At 45.2% G+C, this 17457-nt stretch overlaps 1 protein-coding gene across 1 annotated transcript; it reads left to right on the forward strand.

The window, feature by feature from the left end:
* Positions 1-1091: 1091 nt before the first annotated feature.
* On the forward strand, positions 1092-10410 carry C20H19orf18 (chromosome 20 C19orf18 homolog). Its single transcript, XM_065899010.1, has 5 exons — positions 1092-1212; positions 1293-1397; positions 5621-5723; positions 9237-9403; positions 10379-10410. Exons 1-5 carry the CDS (start codon positions 1092-1094, stop codon positions 10408-10410), a joined length of 528 nt encoding a protein of 175 aa, XP_065755082.1.
* The last annotated feature ends 7047 nt before the right edge of the window (positions 10411-17457 follow it).

The raw sequence follows: 17457 nt of genomic DNA on the forward strand, positions 1-17457 counted from the left end.
TGGGGCACAGCACACGAGGAACCAGCTCCTAACCCCAGGGGACTTTACAAGCCTCGAAAGGTCTCTGGTCTGTTCACTTATTCTAATTGGTAGGAGGAATGAAAACCTGTTTTCTGTATTGTGGGAACTACCAGATGGGCAAAGGGCACGTCCAGGGGACAACCTTCTTCCATGCCATCTAGTTTTCTATCCCATCTCCACATTTTCAGATGATTCATTTAATCTCCTTTAAAGAAACTTCTGGAGATGACCACTTGGGTCTAGGTTTCTGAACAGCACCCCCAGAGGCTGGAGGAGTACTGAATTGCTTTATTGCAAATATTACACTCTCCCATTTTACAACCAGAACTAACGTTCAGTGCCCACACTCTTTTTGAGCTTTGCATGGACTCCTTTACTGAGCCATCGCTGTAACCCTGTGAAGTAGGTACTAGTTCCTGTCCTGTTCTTCTGCTGAGGAAACTGAAGCTCAGAGGGGTAAGTAACTTGATCAAGCTCAAACATCTAGGAAGCCAGAGATGAGGGTTAGAATTCAGGCATTTGAACACAGAGCCCTGCTGTTTTCTCTGTTGGCTTCTTATGATGTGTCACATTGAATTATTATTATTTTTTAAATATTTATTTATTTATTTAGCTGTGTCGGGTCTTAGTTGTGGCGTGCATGTGGGATCTAGCTCCACCACCAGGGATCGAACCCGGGCCCCCTGCACTGGAAGCACGGAGTCTTAGCCACTGGACTGCCAGGGAAGGCCTCACATGGGATTATAATTGATTTCTATCTGCCTCCTCACTAATCTGGACGTTCTCTGAGGGCAGGGACCTGTTCTTATTCACATCTGTACCCGAGAGCTTAGCATCCCTCCCAGCGCACTCACTCATTCTGTTAGGCTCACCACTGGCTGACCTGGTTCCGTGAAAGAATTCCATGTGGCAACGTGAGCTGGCTTCACACTGGTGGTTCCCAGTCAGAACGCAAACGTTCTGTAGTGAGAAGAACTCCTTAGTTCCTCAGAGAAATATAGGACAGATGCTAGCCTACAACTAAATACTTCCTTTCACCCATACGATAACAAACTAGCAGTTTTGGAACGATGGACAAGGTTCAAAGTTCTTTTGCCATTTTATTTTTGTTTTTAATGGAATTCCCACTTCATTTGTGCTTGCCTTATGCAGGTGAGTTCAAACCAGCTGGACAAACAACACGCTTAATGGGTAGCTTCAAGCATGATTTAACTTGTTTTAGAGGAAGTAAAAAGGAGTAATTATATTTCACAGCTACTTTTCTTTTCCAGGTTATATGCAGTCACAAAGACCCACAAATGTCACCCAAAAGCCCACACTGTACGCTAAGGAATTTCAATTATCTCACGTTCAAGGAGCTTTCTCAAAACACAGAGGTGAGTCATTGTTAGTATTCGTTCAGTGAAATGAGAATGTATTCTGGGGTCCTCTTAGGTGCTATATCAATGTGTCTCTTCTTTTTTTTTTTTAAGATTAAAAAATTTTTTAATTTAGTTTTGGCTACATGGGTCTTCGTTGCAGTGCGCGGGCTTCTCATTGCAGTGGCTTCTCTTGCTGCAGAGCACGGGCTCTAGGCACGTGGGCTTCAGTAGTTGCAGCACGTGGGCTCAGTAGTTGTGGCTCGCGGGCTCTAGAGTGCAGGCTCAGTGGTTGTGGTTTGCGGGCTCTAGAGTGCGGGCTCAGTAGCTATAGCGCACGGGCTTGGTTGCTCCACGGTATGTGGGATCTTCCAGGACCAGGGCTTGAACCTCTGTTCCCTGCATTGGCAGGCGGGTTCTTAACCACTGCACCATCAGGGCAGCCCAATGTGTCTCTTCTTGTATATTTGTTAGTAGCGTGGTCCATAAAATAATAAAACTAGATAAGCATTGCTTGGAAATTATATCCTATACTCTTCACTCTCCGTAAGCTGGGTGACAGAAGGGCTGTGACTATTGGGCCCTCCCTGGCCCCGGCTCTCCGACCTGATGAGAGCACAGCCCTCTTCAGCTCTGTGCTAAGTTTCTCCAGGTCCTCAGCTTGGGAGGAGGTTTCCCAGCTTGCGTGACTGCAAAAGCAGCCCAGGACCCGAATGCAATGTGTTCTTAATGGTCCAGATTCATCAAAGGAAACACAGGATGCAAGCAGAGCACCATGCTTTTGCAAATTAAGCCACGCATTTGTATCAATACTAGGCATTGGAATAAATTTATTGAGAACATTTACCATCTGAGCTATTTGGAAACTACGTTTTAGGCCCCCTCATCTAATACCAAGTTACATCTTATTTTCCTAAGTGCATCTTAAACCTGTCTCTTCTTTCTGATCCCCTTCAACGTCCGTATAGCTCCAGCACGTACTACACCCACGCCATTCCCAGGGCGTACTGGTAAGTCAAGGCATCTGGGAGGGTGGGTGGGATCCATGGACGTTCACGAAGCTGCTGTGCTGTGTGGCTCCAGAGGGCACCCCGCGCTGCTTGTCACTAACCTGTACAGCCCCTTTGTGCAAATTAGAAAAAGGCGTCCCCCGCCCCATGGTTGGATTAGTAATGATGTTGCTTGGGGCGGATTAGAAAATAGCACAGAGGTCAAAGCATCAGGAAACACAGGACAAAAAACCCCCACAATTAATCCATCCCTCCATCCGCCCCAAAGACGCTATTACCTTTCCTAAAGCCCAGCTATAATATTTCACTTCCCAGTTCACCACCCCCCACCCAGCACCAAAGCCCAGAAAAGGAGTTCGGGCCAAGGTGTCAGAAGGCCCACATTCTAGTCCTTACTTTGACACTAACTTGTCTTGTGAGATGGCAGTAGAGGTTCACTGAGACCTCTGCCACGCCTGAGCTTTGGGTCCCAAGTGTAGCTTCTGATACAGAGAGAGAGACAGAATTGTCTAGTCAGGTCACTGGAAGACTCCCATTTTCTCCTGTAACCTTCAACTCTTGGTTATATGGAAAGATGTCTACCTCATAATAGGGAAAATACACATTGAAAATACACTAGAATTCCAGTTTTCAGCTATCATGTTGAAAATAGGCAAAATATTTCACAACAAACTCTCCTGGCAAAGGAGTAGGGAAAGATAATCTCATATCTTGTTTGTAGGCTAGGAATGAGTACAACTTCTACAGAGCGCAACTGGCAATTCTTATAAAAAGAATGCATTCACTTTTTGACCCAGAGTGTTGAAATTTGTTTGTTTTGGAATTTGTTTTAATCAGGTATGGTAAGACATGCAGACACGGACATGATCGTCATGAAGGAAGACGTTTATACACACGGAATCCTAGAAACAGAAGGCATGGCACAGCATGCCAGGCCATGTGGGAAAGGACCAGAGTGGGTTAGGAGGCAGGAGGAGGAGAGGGGAGAGAATGGCCCAGAGCTTCTATTGGGGGTTTTGAGGGTAGGAATGGGTGAGGTGGGGTAGGTACATGGAGGAAGCTTAGTGTTGCGTAGTTTGAATAACTTTGGTGGGCTCTGGGCTATAGGAGTGGTTCTCAGGTGTCCAGTACCTGGCCCTGGGGTGATTCAGGGCAGAGGGAGCACTGGCCTGGTGTGTGAGGGTTTGATGGTTGGTTTGAATATCAAAGACACCACAGGGGAGTCGCTTGCTGTCTCTGGGAAGTAGCCAGCCCTGAGAGGTGGAGCCTTCCCAGGATGAAGGCCCCAAATGGTAGACCATCAAGGATATAGAAAATAAGAACATAGAGTCAATATACCCCACAATTCCATTTCTGGGAATTTTATTTAAAATATGCTATTCCAGGGAATTCCCTGGCAGTCCAGTGGTTAGGACTTATTCACTGCCAGGGCCTGGGTTCAATCCCTGGTCACGGAATTAAGATCCCACAAGCCACGTGGCGTGGCAAAAAAATAAAAGAAAGAAAGAAAGCTACTCCATTTCCTTAGTTCATTTACCCTCCCCTTTTACTTGGTGACTTTCACGTCTATTTTTCTCATCCCACAAATACTCCCAACATATCTAACCCAGGCTCGCTCTTAGGGGATGACCTTGTTTCCTCCATCACTGACAAAACACAAGCACTTGACAGAGTGTCTGCATCCCCTGATCCAGCACAGTTGTACCTTCTCATTTTTCCTCCTGTCTAGGCCAAGGCTGACCCCTCACCTGTGCACCAGCTAACATCCCTTCAGGCCAACTGGGGACACCCCAGGCAATTTTCTCTCCCTTTCCAGGAACATCACAGTATTTAAAAGTATCATCCCCGTTCTTATATGAACATGCTGTCGGTTTTCCCATATTAAAAAACAAAACTCGTCTCTTGATCCCTCAGCCCCCTCTGGGAGCTGCCCCCATTTCTCTTCCCTCCATGACAGCAAAACTCTTCAGGAAGTTTCCAAAACTTGCTCTCTCCAATTCCTTTCCCCCTGTTCTCTCTCAAACCTGTTTCACTCATGAACGTCGATAACATCTCCTTTGACTAGGTCTCCAATGACCTTCCCATTGCCAATTCCAGCAACCAATTTTCAGGAGTCATTGTATTGAAACCGACTGTAACCCATACCCCCCCACCCCTAATATTCATTAAGAAAATCTGAAAACACAGAAAAGTTGAGAGAATCATAGAATGAACATCTGTGTAAGTCACACCTAAGGTCTACAATTAAGCGTTTAATCTGCAAGCATTTTTACAGTCCAGGTTCTTTTTGTCATGTCAGGCTGACTTCACATTGAGGTATGAATCTCAAAGTATTTCTCAGCTCAGTCATTGAACCAGTGAAGGGACAGAAAGTGAGGGAAGGCCACGTTTGCAACAAGGAGTAGGCACTTCAATTTGTCAGATTTTTACAAGTGGGTTTTTTTTTTTGTTTTTTAAATATTTATTTATCTTATCTGTGCTGTGTCTTAGTTGCGGCACGTGGGATCTTAGTTGTGGCATGCAAACTCTTTAGCTGCAGCATTCGGGATCTATTTCCCTGACCAGGGATTGAACCTGGGCCCCCTGCATTGCGAGCGTGGAGTCTTACCTACTCGACCACCGGGGAAGTCCCTACAAGTGGTTGAGTAATGTACTTAGTCAATTGCTCTTTTGTTCAGTTTGTACCAACAATAGCTCTGTTTATTTATTTTTATTTCAGATAATGGGAGAAGTGGTACACCTGAGTCTACAAAAAGCATCCAAGGTTTTGTAGCACATTCAGTGGGCCTAAATACCAACCCCAATACAGGTTTGCGGAATTAGATTCTGAATCGTCCTACAATATTCCTTTTGTAACAGCACTACACAACCTAAGACCATCTGGGCAACACTTGAGTTGCAAAACTAAGGCCACTCTCCTTTCAGCTACATCAATGGCCGGTTCTGCTGTACTGAGTCAGGGATCCAGTCTCATAAGAGAGGGCTTTGACCAAAGACAGGAAGCAGATGGAAAAAGGAATCAGAGATTGGGTGGGAATTCAAATTATATTTGTCCACACAGGCTGTACAATCTAACCTCTGTGGTTTTTTTTTTTTTTAGTTAAGAATACTATTTTTAAGGTTATTTCTGATTTTGTCTCCCATTCTGCCAAAACAATATGATTAACAATTATATTAACTGATAGTCACACCTAAAATGAGATTTTATGAGAACTTTTTTTCCATTTTTAGCACTGATTCCTCATAGACCTGCTATTGTTCAAGTAATTACAATTGTGTGTATAGCCTTCAGTATTGCCCTGATATGTGGGATCACCATTTCCTACATGATATAGTAAGTCTATGGTGAATAACTTTTACCATCCTTAAGTAAGACATAACAAGTTAACTAGGTTATTATTTTGTGATAGTAATGATGATGATGGTGATAATTCTTATAATCCTTAAATTATTATGGTCATTATACATTTTCAGACACTGTTTTTCAGAATATGGGCTATATTCATGTTGGGTCATGATATAAATGAAAAAATTTAAAAGAAACTGGATAAAAAGAATTTTTTAAGTAAAAATAGAAATTAATTTTTTAAAAAGCAAGCAAAGAAACAGGACAGAATACAATTTAGTAGAATAGAAAGTATTAAAGTAAATGTTGGGCTTCCCTGGTGGCTCACTGGTTAAGAATCCGCCTGCCAATGCAGGGGACACGGGTTCCAGCCCCGATCCGGGAAGATCCCACATGCCACAGAGCAACTAAACCCGTGTACCACAACTACTGAGCCTGCGCTCTAGAGCCAGTGAGCCACAACTACTGAGCCCACGCACCACAACTACTGAAGCCTGTGCACCTAGAGCCCGTGCTCTGCAACAAGAGAAGCCACCACAGTGAGAAAGCCCGTGCACCGCAACGAAGAGTATCCCCCCCTCACCCCAACTAGAGAAAGCCCACGCAGCAACGAAGAGCTGAAGTAGTCAACAACAACAACAAAAAGTAAATGCTGATTTCCAACCTTTTCAGACTCAAGATTGTGAGGTAAATCTTATCTCTTACTGTGGATCATGGTCAAAAATGTTTGAAAGCCACAGTCAGAGATGCCGTCATCCTCCCAAAATGTGGCTTTCTAGAGTGAACTTGATACTTTGGAGGGACTCTTAATAGTGCAAAGCAGAAAAGAGTGACCACTCTCTCTTTCACTAGAAACTTATTATCAATGCAATAGTAGGGGTAATAGTAGCATTTAGGGAAGACACTTCATCTTGTTCGCACAAATAAAGCTTGTGGTCAAGCTCAGGTTATGTGATCATTTTGAAATTAGTGTCAGACGAAAGCGAGCCGCACCGTGACATCATGCTACTCTGGTCAGGAACAACACATTGATTCCTATTCTAGGATTTAGTTCCAGGACTCCATTATATCCCATCAGAAACAGCTTGAGGAAGTACTGAATTATTTACTCTATCAGAATTAAGTGTGTACATGGGAAATGTATTGCCATGTACGGGATATTTTTTAAGGTAGCCGTTTTAGGACCACTTGGAGTATGTCAAATGAAGGCAAAATTAAAGGTAAAATTGAAGAAATTTTGCTAAGGAGAGAGTGTCCCCAGTATTTGGTGGTGGGTTATCTATGACTCAATTTATGTAACTAGAATTTCGGTTTATTTCATTACTCTAGACAAAGATGTTAACATATGAAGATTTCTAAAGTAACTCACTACAACGTATCCTCCTGGAATTTCAGTGTCCAATTAAATTACTGAGCTAATGTCAACATTTACAGCTTTTACATTTGTGTTGCCCCCAGTGGCATTTTAGAACCTGAGGCAAAAGGAAAAATATGTGCCCCAAAGTACGTTTTTTTTTTTTTTTTTTTTTTTTTTTTTTTGCGGTATGCGAGCCTTCTCACTGCTGTGGCCTCTCCCGTTGCGGAGCACAGGCTCCGGACGCGCAGGCCCAGCGGCCATGGCTCGCGGGCCCAGCCACTCCGCAGCACGCGGGATCCTCCCGGACCGGGGCACGAACCTGCGTTCCCTGCATCAGCAGGCGGACTCTCAACCACTGCGCCACCAGGGAAGCCCAAAGTACATGTTTTTACATAAGTCTTAGTGGTTAATTTTTTCCAGAAGTAGATTTTTGAAAATATATTGGTGAGTTTGATTTCACTTAAACCAGGAAAGTAAAGTTATAATAAATTTTGTTTCTGGTAAAGATAAAGTATTTAAACTTAAAATAATGCTGTGAGTTATGATACAGCACTTTTCAATTTTTAAAATATATTTCAGGGGCTTCCCTGGTGGCGCAGTGGTTGAGAGTCCGCCTGCCAATGCAGGGGACACGGGTTCGTGCCCCGGTCCGGGAAGATCCCACATGCCGTGGAGCGGCTGGGCCCGTGAGCCATGGCCGCTGAGCCTGTGCATCCGGAGCCTGTGCTCTGCAATGGGAGAGGCCACAACAGTGAGAGGCCCAAGTACCGCAAAAAAAAAAAAAAATATATATATATATATATATATATATATATATTTCAACTACTTTAATGTTTTGGAAAAGAAGAACCGTAAAATAATACATAAAGACATGTATATAGGGACTCACATTTTCCCTTTTGACTCAGTCTCCCATATCGTTCATCACAGCACTAATGGATCCTGTCTTTAAAATTTTGATATTTTGTTTATCATGGATTTTTCCTATTCATTTCTTTTTCTCTTTTTTTTTTGGCCATACCATAAGGTTTGCAGGATCTTAATTCCCCGACCAGGGATTGAACCTGGGCCCTAGGCAGTGGAAGCACTGAGTCCTAACCACTGGACCGCCAGGAAATCCCCTCATTTCAATTTTTTACAATATTAAGTCAAAATATTTATCCCCATTACTGAGTTTTTTGGCACCCCCTTAAACTGTGCACCTAAAGCGACCACCTCACTCTCCTCACCCAAAATCTGGTCCTGTTCCAGCTTCCTGATTATCTGTAACAGTGTTTACAATCAGGCCATTTCTTCCTGCTACAGAGCATGATTCTGGAATGTTCCCCCTACACCCCTTCCTCCATCACAGCCCCTTAGAACACAAATAAGCTAACCCTAAAATGGTTTGTTATTACATGAGTCAAACACAATTAGGAAGGTAAGTATGTTAGGAAAAAGTAGAACACTCTATTACCCATTTTCACTTCACACAGAAATACCTGTTCAATGATCCACTCCCAAGTTTGGGCCTAGGGTGGGGTGAGCGAGGCACTCACCTCAGATGCAAAACTTAAGGGGGTTCAGTAGTCAAGAAACTCAGTAGTCAAGAAAAATAATAATTTATTGCAATATTTTTAAGTCTAAATTAATGCCCTCAAAAATCCATGATGAACAAAATATCAACATTTTAAATACATGATCAGTGATGATGTCGGGCCAAAGCATATTGGAGACTAAGCGAAAGGAAAAATCAGCGGTACCTATGCTACCTTTATTTAAAATGTTGACATTGTGTTCCTCATGGATTTGTTGGCATTAACTTTTCTTTTGTAAAATATTGCATTAAGATGTTATTGAACTTGATCATGGAGGTTTGTGCCCAGCCCGAGTGCCCCATTCCTGTCACCTGGCTCCAAATCACTCGCCCCTTTTCTGCGTGTCAGCCCCAATCTGAGTTCTATAACTCTATAGAACTATAGAATTCTATAATTCTAATTATATTTCTATAATTAATTTAGTTCTATAATTATTTGGGTTTAAGTCTATTTCTGCTTCCTCCCCCATGTACTAGTGACCCCTTTGCCGTCAGAAAGTCACAAGATTAAGACAGGATGATTTAGTGGGAAAATTGTGCTTTTAAATTTACCTATTTTGTCCTCCAGTCGACTGGTACAGGCTGAGGAAAAACAACAACTTGCATCACTCTATAAAAATGTCAAGATACCATTATTAGGAGATGAAGAGGAGGGCTCTGAGGATGAGGGCCAGGATGAGTCCACGCACCTCCTTCCAGAGAGTGAGAAGGAACTGGAAAAGTTCATTCATTCAGGTAGAAGGTCAACCAGCTTATCTTGTCGGATCCAAAATCCAAGGGAAGCTGAGCTGACAATGATGGTTGGGTTTTCCATGGCAAAGCTAATGAATATTTACAGCCACACACGCAGGAATGAGCCATTCGCATCAAATTACACAGAGAGGCAAACAGCTGTGTGGTTGTTTGATTCCTTTTGCAAGGCAATTCCAAGGACTGAAAGGAGAGTTCAGGAAACAAGACTTTTCCTGGACTCAACATTTCCCTTAGACATACTTATCCATGTCGTGTTGTTGCCGAGTTTTGACCACAGACAGGCCCTCCTGCGCTGTCTGCCTCAGTTTGATGTGGAAATGGGATGCAGGCCCGCCAAACAGAGGTTACTAACCCCAGGTCAGAGACGCCCCAGTGAGAATTGCCCACTACCCCTGCAAATCCTTGTGAGGATAGAACAACATATATGCTCACAGAAACCTAATTTTGTAGAAGTTCTGAGATTCTTCAGTACTTGCTTAAAAAAAATTTCTAGAGCAAAACGATGTAGATTGCAGTGTCTGATTCAATACTGTTAAGCATGCACTGCGTGGATCTCCTCTCTAACCACCCCAGAGACAGTCAGAGAGAGGCTGAGAGGCCAAGAGTAGAAGAGATAATTGATGCTTACTGAGGCAGACCGCACTTGTACTCTTAGAAAATATTTTTTAATGTCTTTTCATTGCATTGAATTATAACTTTTCTAAATGTTTAAAAATTGTAGTATAGTTTATTTACAATATTATACATGTTTAAAACTGGATATTTATAAAGCTTGAATACAGAAAGTGGGAAAATAATTTCGAAATGCAATTTTCACCATCCTTATCAGACAAATAACATTCATGAAAGCCTGAAAATTCCATTGTTTGTTCCTTTATTTTTCCATACACTTCCTCACCACTTTTGTCTCTAATTCCTGATTTATTAGTATCTAAATAATGTTATGTCTACTTTTAGTCATTAGATCAAAAAGAAGAAAACGTATGTAAAAGAAGAGATTGAACACAGAGCAAAAGTTGGTAAAGGAAGTGGAAATAAGGGATGCTATACATACCGCAAATCCAGGGCGTCCGTGAAAAGAAATGAAAGAGAGGCAGGACATGCTAGCCAGTGTGGAGGAAACAGTGACAGATGACAGAATGTGAGCATGACTTGCTCCTGGAGAACCTTGTGCAAGAGCACTTTAAAGGAAGAACACCAGACGTAAAAACAGGAAATAAACTCATATGATATAGCAACCTTGCTTCCTAGTTCTTAGAGTTTATGAATAAATACAACGTAATTGGAAAAGGAAAAAATCCAACTTCGTGAGTGTGAAAGAGAAATTGTCAGGATTTTCTTTTCTCACTCCTAACCAGTAGTTTCTTCGGGTAAGTCTCTCAGACCAGGGGAGGAAACCACTTTCATGAAACAAAGCTTCCCCAGTGACATTATCTGTTAATTCTAGTAGCTCGCTTCCATTTTACGTATAACAAGACTGAGAATGTCAAAATGAATATGACAGCAGACAGTAACCTTTGTTTTTAGGGATCTGGGACCTGGTGCAGGAAATAGGTCTGCAGGCAAAGAGCTATAACGCATTGCCAGATGTACTGAGTGCTGTAAACTGGGAGTCACCGAGAGCTGTGGAAACACAAAAGGGGCAGGATTTAATCTGAGCGGTGCTATTGGTGTGGAAAACAGTCTGATGGTTCCTCGAAAAGGTAAACATAGAGTCACTACCTGACCCGGCAATTCCACTCCTGGGTATATATCCAAAAGAATTGAAAATATATGTACCTGCGTACAAGAGAAACCCTCACACAAATGTTCATAGCAGCATTATTCATAAGAGCAAAAAGGTGGAAACACCGCATATGTCCATCAACCGGTAAACAAATTAACAAGATGTGGTCTCTCCATAGAGTGCGATGTTATTAAGCAAGATAGAAGTACTGGCACATGGTACAAGATAGATGATCCTTGAAAACATTATGCTAAGTAAAAGCGGTTAGACACAAGAGGTCCACACATCGTATGATTCCATTTATACAAAATACCTACAATAGGCAAATCCATAGAGGGTCAAAGTAGATAAGTGGTTCTAGGTGCCAGAGGAGGGGAGAAAAGGGAAAGATGGTTGGTGGGTAGGAGGATTCTCTTGGGGGCAATGAAAATGTTGAAAAAAAAGATCAGTGTAACTTGAGGAGGCTGGTACCGAACCCAAGTTCAGCTGCTCACCACTCAAAAGACCAATACTCGAGAGACAAGTGTTATACTTGATTTACAACATTGTTTTAATTCCTGCTGTACAGCAAAGTGACTCAGTTATACATATATATACACACTCTTTTTCTCGCTTTCTTTTTTTTTTTTGGCCGCACCTTGCAGGATCTTAGTTTGCCGACCATGGATTGAACCTGGGCTACCGCAGCAAAAGCGCTGAATCCTAACCACTGGACCGCCAGGGAAATCCCTGGACTGCTTTTTATCAAGTATCAAGCACGTGAGAAGAGCATGAATCTTCTCAGGCAGATGTGTCTTAGCAAGAATCACTGAGGCAGGCAGAGTTCTAAGATGGCCCCAAGACTCCTGCCCTCTGGTGTACACAGCTGTGTAGTTCCCTTCTCTTGAGTGTGGGTCTTTGAATATGACGGATGTCACTCTTGTGATTATGCAAAAGTGATGGGATTGTCGCTCTCTTAATTGTTACATTATGCCACCTGTCCAAGTCTTCAGGGACTGGCTCCATGCAGGGAAAGACATTTACTAATCAACCCAGTGTGAAGGCTTCAGGCTTTCTCAGTTTTTTTCCAGACATGCATCTTCCCTGGTGTGTGTGTGTGTGTGTGTGTGTGTGTGTGTGTGTGTGTGTGTGTTTCACCAGTTCTACCATATACAGTATGCTGCATTTATTTTTATTTTTTTAAAGTAGGATTAAAAGCCTTTTAGTATTTTTTTTTAATTAATTAATTTTTGGCTGCATTGGGTCTTCGCTGCTGCGTGCGGGCCCTCTCCAGTTGAGGCTAGCCTGGGCCTTTCACTGCGGTGGCCTCTCCCTGCTGCGGAGCATGGGTTCCAGGCACATGGGCCCAGCATTTGTGGTTCACGGGCTCCAGAGCACAGGAGCTGTGACACTTGGGTCCAGCTGCTCTGAGGCATGTGGGATCCTCCCGGACCCGTGTCCCCTGCATTGGCAGGTGGACTCCCAACCCCTGTGCCACCAGGGAAGTCCCTATGCTGCATTTAAATGTCTTGATTTCCCTAATAGTCTCACTCCCCACCCTTGCTCCGATTTTTCTCAGGGCATTAAACATTCCACTGCATTCCTCTGCCTTAGTCTTTTTGTTGCCCGGCACTGTAGGACTGCAATCTCCCTGCAGCTGCCACAAGGTTTGGAATCTACCAGTGCCCTTGCTGGCAACTAATATTTGTGTATAGTTTGAAGAGGAGGTCTAAATTCATATTTTACCATTTGTGTACTTCAGTGCTGCAGACCTTATTTATTTATTTACTTATTTGGCCACGCCACTCGGCATGTGGAATCTTAGTTCCGTAACCAGGGATTGAACCCGCACTCCCTGCATTGGAGGCATGGAGTCTTAACCACTGGACTGCCAGGGAAGTCCCCAGACCATATTTATTTATTTATTTAAATTAATTAATTTATTTTTGGATGTGTTGGGTCTTCGTTGCTGCACAAGCTTTCTGTAGTTGCAGTGAGTGGGCGCTACTCTTTTTTTTTTTTTTTTTTTTTTTTTTTTTTGCAGTATGTGGGCCTCTCAGTGCCGTGGCCTCTCCCGCAGCTGAGCACAGGCTCCGGACGCGCAGGCCCAACAGCCATGGCCCACGGGCCCAGCCGCTCCGCGGCATGTGGGATCCTCCCGGACCGGGGCACGATCCCGTATCCCCCGCATCGGCAGGCGGACTCTCAACCACTGCGCCACCAGGAAAGCCTGGGGGGGTGGTGTGCTACTCTTGGTTGAGGTGCGCAGGCTTCTCATTGCGGTGGCTTCTCTTGTTGCGGAGCGTGGGTTCTAGGTGCGTGGGCTTCAGTAGTTGTGGCACGCAGGCTCAGTAGTTGTGGCTCACGGGCTCTAGAGCACAGGCTCAGTAGTTGTGGCGCACGGGCTTAGTTGCTCCGTGGCCTGTGGGATCTTCGCAGACCAGGGCTCGAACCCATCTCCCCTGCATTGGCAGGTGAATTCTTAACCACTGTGGCACCGGGGAAGTCCCTCTGTTTGTTTTTTACTGTAGATTTATATCTCAATTTGTTTCAGAGCAATTACTTCAAACGTACATAATTTATTTTTGTCTATGATCATTGCCGTATGATTGTTAAAGATAATTTCTTGAATTCCTAAACATGGTTGAATTTTTATAATTTTGACGCTTGAATTGCTTACGATAATTTTTATGAGTTTCGTATACCCGGGGACACAACTTTTGTGACTCTATGGAATGACAGGTTCATTTATATCTGTAGCCTTTAGGGGCGTCTGAAAGAATTTGTTTAGCCTCTCAGAGCACGCTGAGCTTCCCGGGAGTCCAAATACGTCTCCAAACACCTGCGCCATCAGTTGCAGAAAGGGCTCCCCAGAAATCTAAGTATGGCATTTTCAAGAAGGAGCGAAGTCCCTCCTCTGCCCGAGAACACAGACGCACCATTTCCCAGCGCCCCTGGCAGCGGAGCTCTGCCTTTTTTTTTTTTTTTAACCTGCCTTCTTTACTAGAGGTCGGCGGGGAGTATCCTCACGCGCGGCCTGTGGTTCTGCGGGAACTACATTACCCAGAATGCTCCACGACGGGCGGCAGCGCCACTCAGCCAATCAAAGTCTCATAAAAGGGGCGTTTCCGTATCAGGTGGAATTCATAAGGGAGCGACTTCTGGTTTCCTTCTCGTAGCGACCATTTTAACTTCTCCGGGTCTGTTCTGGCTCCGGGCTGCTGGGTCTGGACCGACGTGACGGCCAGCAAGGTCCGAGAAGAGGCCTTGTTCCCCCAGGACAAAAGCGGGTCTGAGGCTCGGCGACGCCGCCCCGATGCCCCGTGCCAGGCCTGGGAGAGGGACTGCCGATCCGGGTCCCACTCCGCCCACAGACCCCAATGGCAGCGGTGGTGCTGAGGGACCCGCCTCAGGTAGACGCCTGTCCTCCGGACTCTCACCGCGCTCACCCCAGCAGACACTAAAGCCCCCAGTGCGGGGCGCCTGCTCTCGTCCTCCCAGCCCAGGACCCGGTGTCCAGGATGGTGAGGCGGCCGTGGGTGTGATGCCAAAAGCTTGGCCTCTGCGCACAGGTGCCGAATCGAATCTCAGAGACAGTTTTCGGTGAAGCAGAAAATAATAGTTTTATTGCTTTGCCAGGCGAGGGGGGACACAGTGGGCTCGTGCCCCGAAAACCTGTCCCAACCCCGGGGGAATTTGGTGAGTTTTACAGCAACAGTTGAAGAACGCGGTTGTTGATAAGGATCTGGTAGTGAGCAGGGCTTGCATTCCTTTAATCTGGCCTCTGGTGGTGTCCTGATCTTCTCCGAAGAATGCCTCATCAAGTAGTTAGCATCTCCTATTTGTTGGGGGTTTTAATTCAGTAGAGCTCGAGGATACTGTTAAGAGTATCCCTTGACCTACAAACAAGAAACGCAAGACACAGAAAGGCTTCCGTACACAGGAGCCCCTCAGGGTCCTGCTAGGTTTCTGGTGGGGCCCTGTTTCTGACAGTGTGGTGGCAAGTGGGGGAGGGTGACAGGCACAGGGACACCTTGTAAAAGGGGAACTGAGCACTGAGGCTCAGAGATTAAGTAGCTATCCCAGACTTCAGGGCCAGGCAGGGGTACATGGAAGCCTGAGCCCATCAAACCCCTCCATAGACTCATCACTTGTTCCACATTTCCATGGCTGCTTATGGAACCAACACAGTCAAGTGGAAGGTGTCCCGTTCCCTCGCTGGGCCTGACAGTGAATCACATGTCTGGATTGTGGTGTCTTGGGACTCTTAAGTGCTATTTCCCCAGTCCTTGAGTCCCACCTGGGGTGGTGGAAAAGGAATTGGGGAAGCTCTCAGAGACAGTATTGTCTGGCAGGTGGCCAAGGCTTCCAAGAAAAGACTGGACATGAGATGGATGCAGAGTCATAGTAGCAATTGAAGTGAGATGACACTCAAGCCAGAACTGGTGCTTATTTACCACTCTCTGTATACGCCAGGATTTTGTGAGGACTTTGGTGGAGCTTGTTTCTCTCTTTTTTTAAAAAAATAAATTTATGTATTTATTGGCTGAGTAGGGTCTTTGTTGCTGCGCCCAGGCTTTCTCTAGTTGGGGTGAGCAGGGGCTGAGCGGGGGCTACTGTTCGTTGCAGTGCGCGGGCTTCTCATTGCGGTGGCTTCTCTTGTTGCGGAGCACGGGCTCTAGGCCCGCGGGTTTCAGTAGTTGCAGCATGCGGGCTCCGTAGTTGTGGCTCACGGGCTCTACAGCACAGGCTCAGTGCTTGTGGCACACGGGCTTAGTTGCTCCGCGGCATGTGGGATCTTCCTGGACCAGGGATCGAACCCGTGTCCCCTGTTTTGGCAGGCAGATTCTTAACCACGGTGCCACCAGGGAAGCCCATGGAGCTTGTTTTTCATTCAGCCTGGAGGATAAGGTCAAGAGCAAATGTAGTCATCTGTGAGAGTCACTAGGCCTGGGGTAGGCCACCTGTGGGCTGGTCTTTGAACGAGGGATAGGTGGACAGAGGAAGGTTGTAGTGGTAGGGGCAGCAAGTGAAGCACACAAGTAGAGGAGAGCCATGTGTGTCTGAGATACACGTGTGATTCTGTGTGACTAAGTCAGAGGCAAGGAACTGAGCCAGGCAGGGAGATCTTCATAGGAAGTTTTGGGACTGTGACTGCTAGTGGAAGCCATGGGATGTCTGGCATCATACTGGATTGTGTTTAACTATGTCAAGCATAATCTTTATGTCATCTGTCAGATTGCAGCATAAGCCCGTTATGGGTAGCCTTAACATGGGTGGTAGAAAATGGGATGGCTCAAATGTCCTCAGTGCAAGTTGCCCTCCCCACTCTGCTCCTACCAGATACCCCCTTTTTAGCAAGGAGACCAGAGCAGTTCCTGTTCATCCCTTTGTAGCAGGTTTCAGTTCCTACCAATCCATGGAATTTTGCACAAAGCCAATCACACCGTCCCATGGGAACCAAGGAACACTTCTCCCTCTTGATACTATAAAGCTTATGTCCCACATCCCCCGGTGTACAGCCTCTCTTCTGGAGTACAACCTCCATGTGGCCCTGTGTAGTGTGGCGTGTCCTCCTCTCTGAGGCTGTGAGTATATGTGATTTATAAACTGCTGTCTATCTCATATGTTCAGTGTCAAATGTCACATGTTTGGCTGTCTCCATAACTATACACTGGGAATTCCACCCTCAGCAGTGGGGTGAAGAGGTGTTGATTAAGACACGAGTAATGTGGGGAGACCAAGGACATGCCTATGGTGTGGGCCCTAAGGTGGTGGTGGCCGTGGGCATGTGGAATCTAGGGATGTGCATTCTAAAGAGTGGTGTGAACTTAGGGAGTATACCTGAAGGTTCCAGCATCTGGTATTGAGACTTTGGTAATACCAGGGTAATACGAGCCGCTGGATCCTCTATGCCAGGCCCATGGCTTAGATATTGTTGATGCTTAAACAACAAGGGGTTAGGAGCACCAACCCTCTGCACACTCGAAAATCTGCATAAAAGTTTACAGGTAGGCCCTCTGTATCTGCAGTTCCACAACTGCTGATTCATCCTACCTATACACAGATCATGAGTACTGTAGTATTTACTTATTGAAAAAAATCCAAGTATGAGTGGACTCTTGTGGTTCAAACCTGTGTTGTTCAAGGGTCAACTGTATGTTTCTCCACCTGCCTCCTGGACCCAGGGATTAATGGGCACATGAAGACACAATGGCATCAGTGGTGCCAAGGCCTAGTTTCTCAAAACGCTGAGTTAAGGAGCTTGGGAGGAGGGTGGGCATGGAATAGATGTTGGGGGAAGGGATTGTGACTCAGAAGTGGACTGCTT

This window comes from Phocoena phocoena, chromosome 20 (assembly GCF_963924675.1).
Source record: "Phocoena phocoena chromosome 20, mPhoPho1.1, whole genome shotgun sequence".
Lineage (NCBI taxonomy): Eukaryota > Metazoa > Chordata > Mammalia > Artiodactyla > Phocoenidae > Phocoena > Phocoena phocoena.

What these genes read in the sequence shown, in the direction of transcription:
- C20H19orf18 (XM_065899010.1), top strand. Translation starts at nt 1,092, where the DNA reads ATGGACAAGGTTCAAAGTTCTTTTGCCATTTTATTTTTGTTTTTAATG. An exon ending in AGCTTTCTCAAAACACAGAG is followed by an intron (nt 1,398 to 5,620) that starts GTGAGTCATTGT and finishes TTCCATTTTTAG; the next exon opens with CACTGATTCCTCATAGACCT. An exon ending in ACCATTTCCTACATGATATA is followed by an intron (nt 5,724 to 9,236) that starts GTAAGTCTATGG and finishes TTTGTCCTCCAG; the next exon opens with TCGACTGGTACAGGCTGAGG.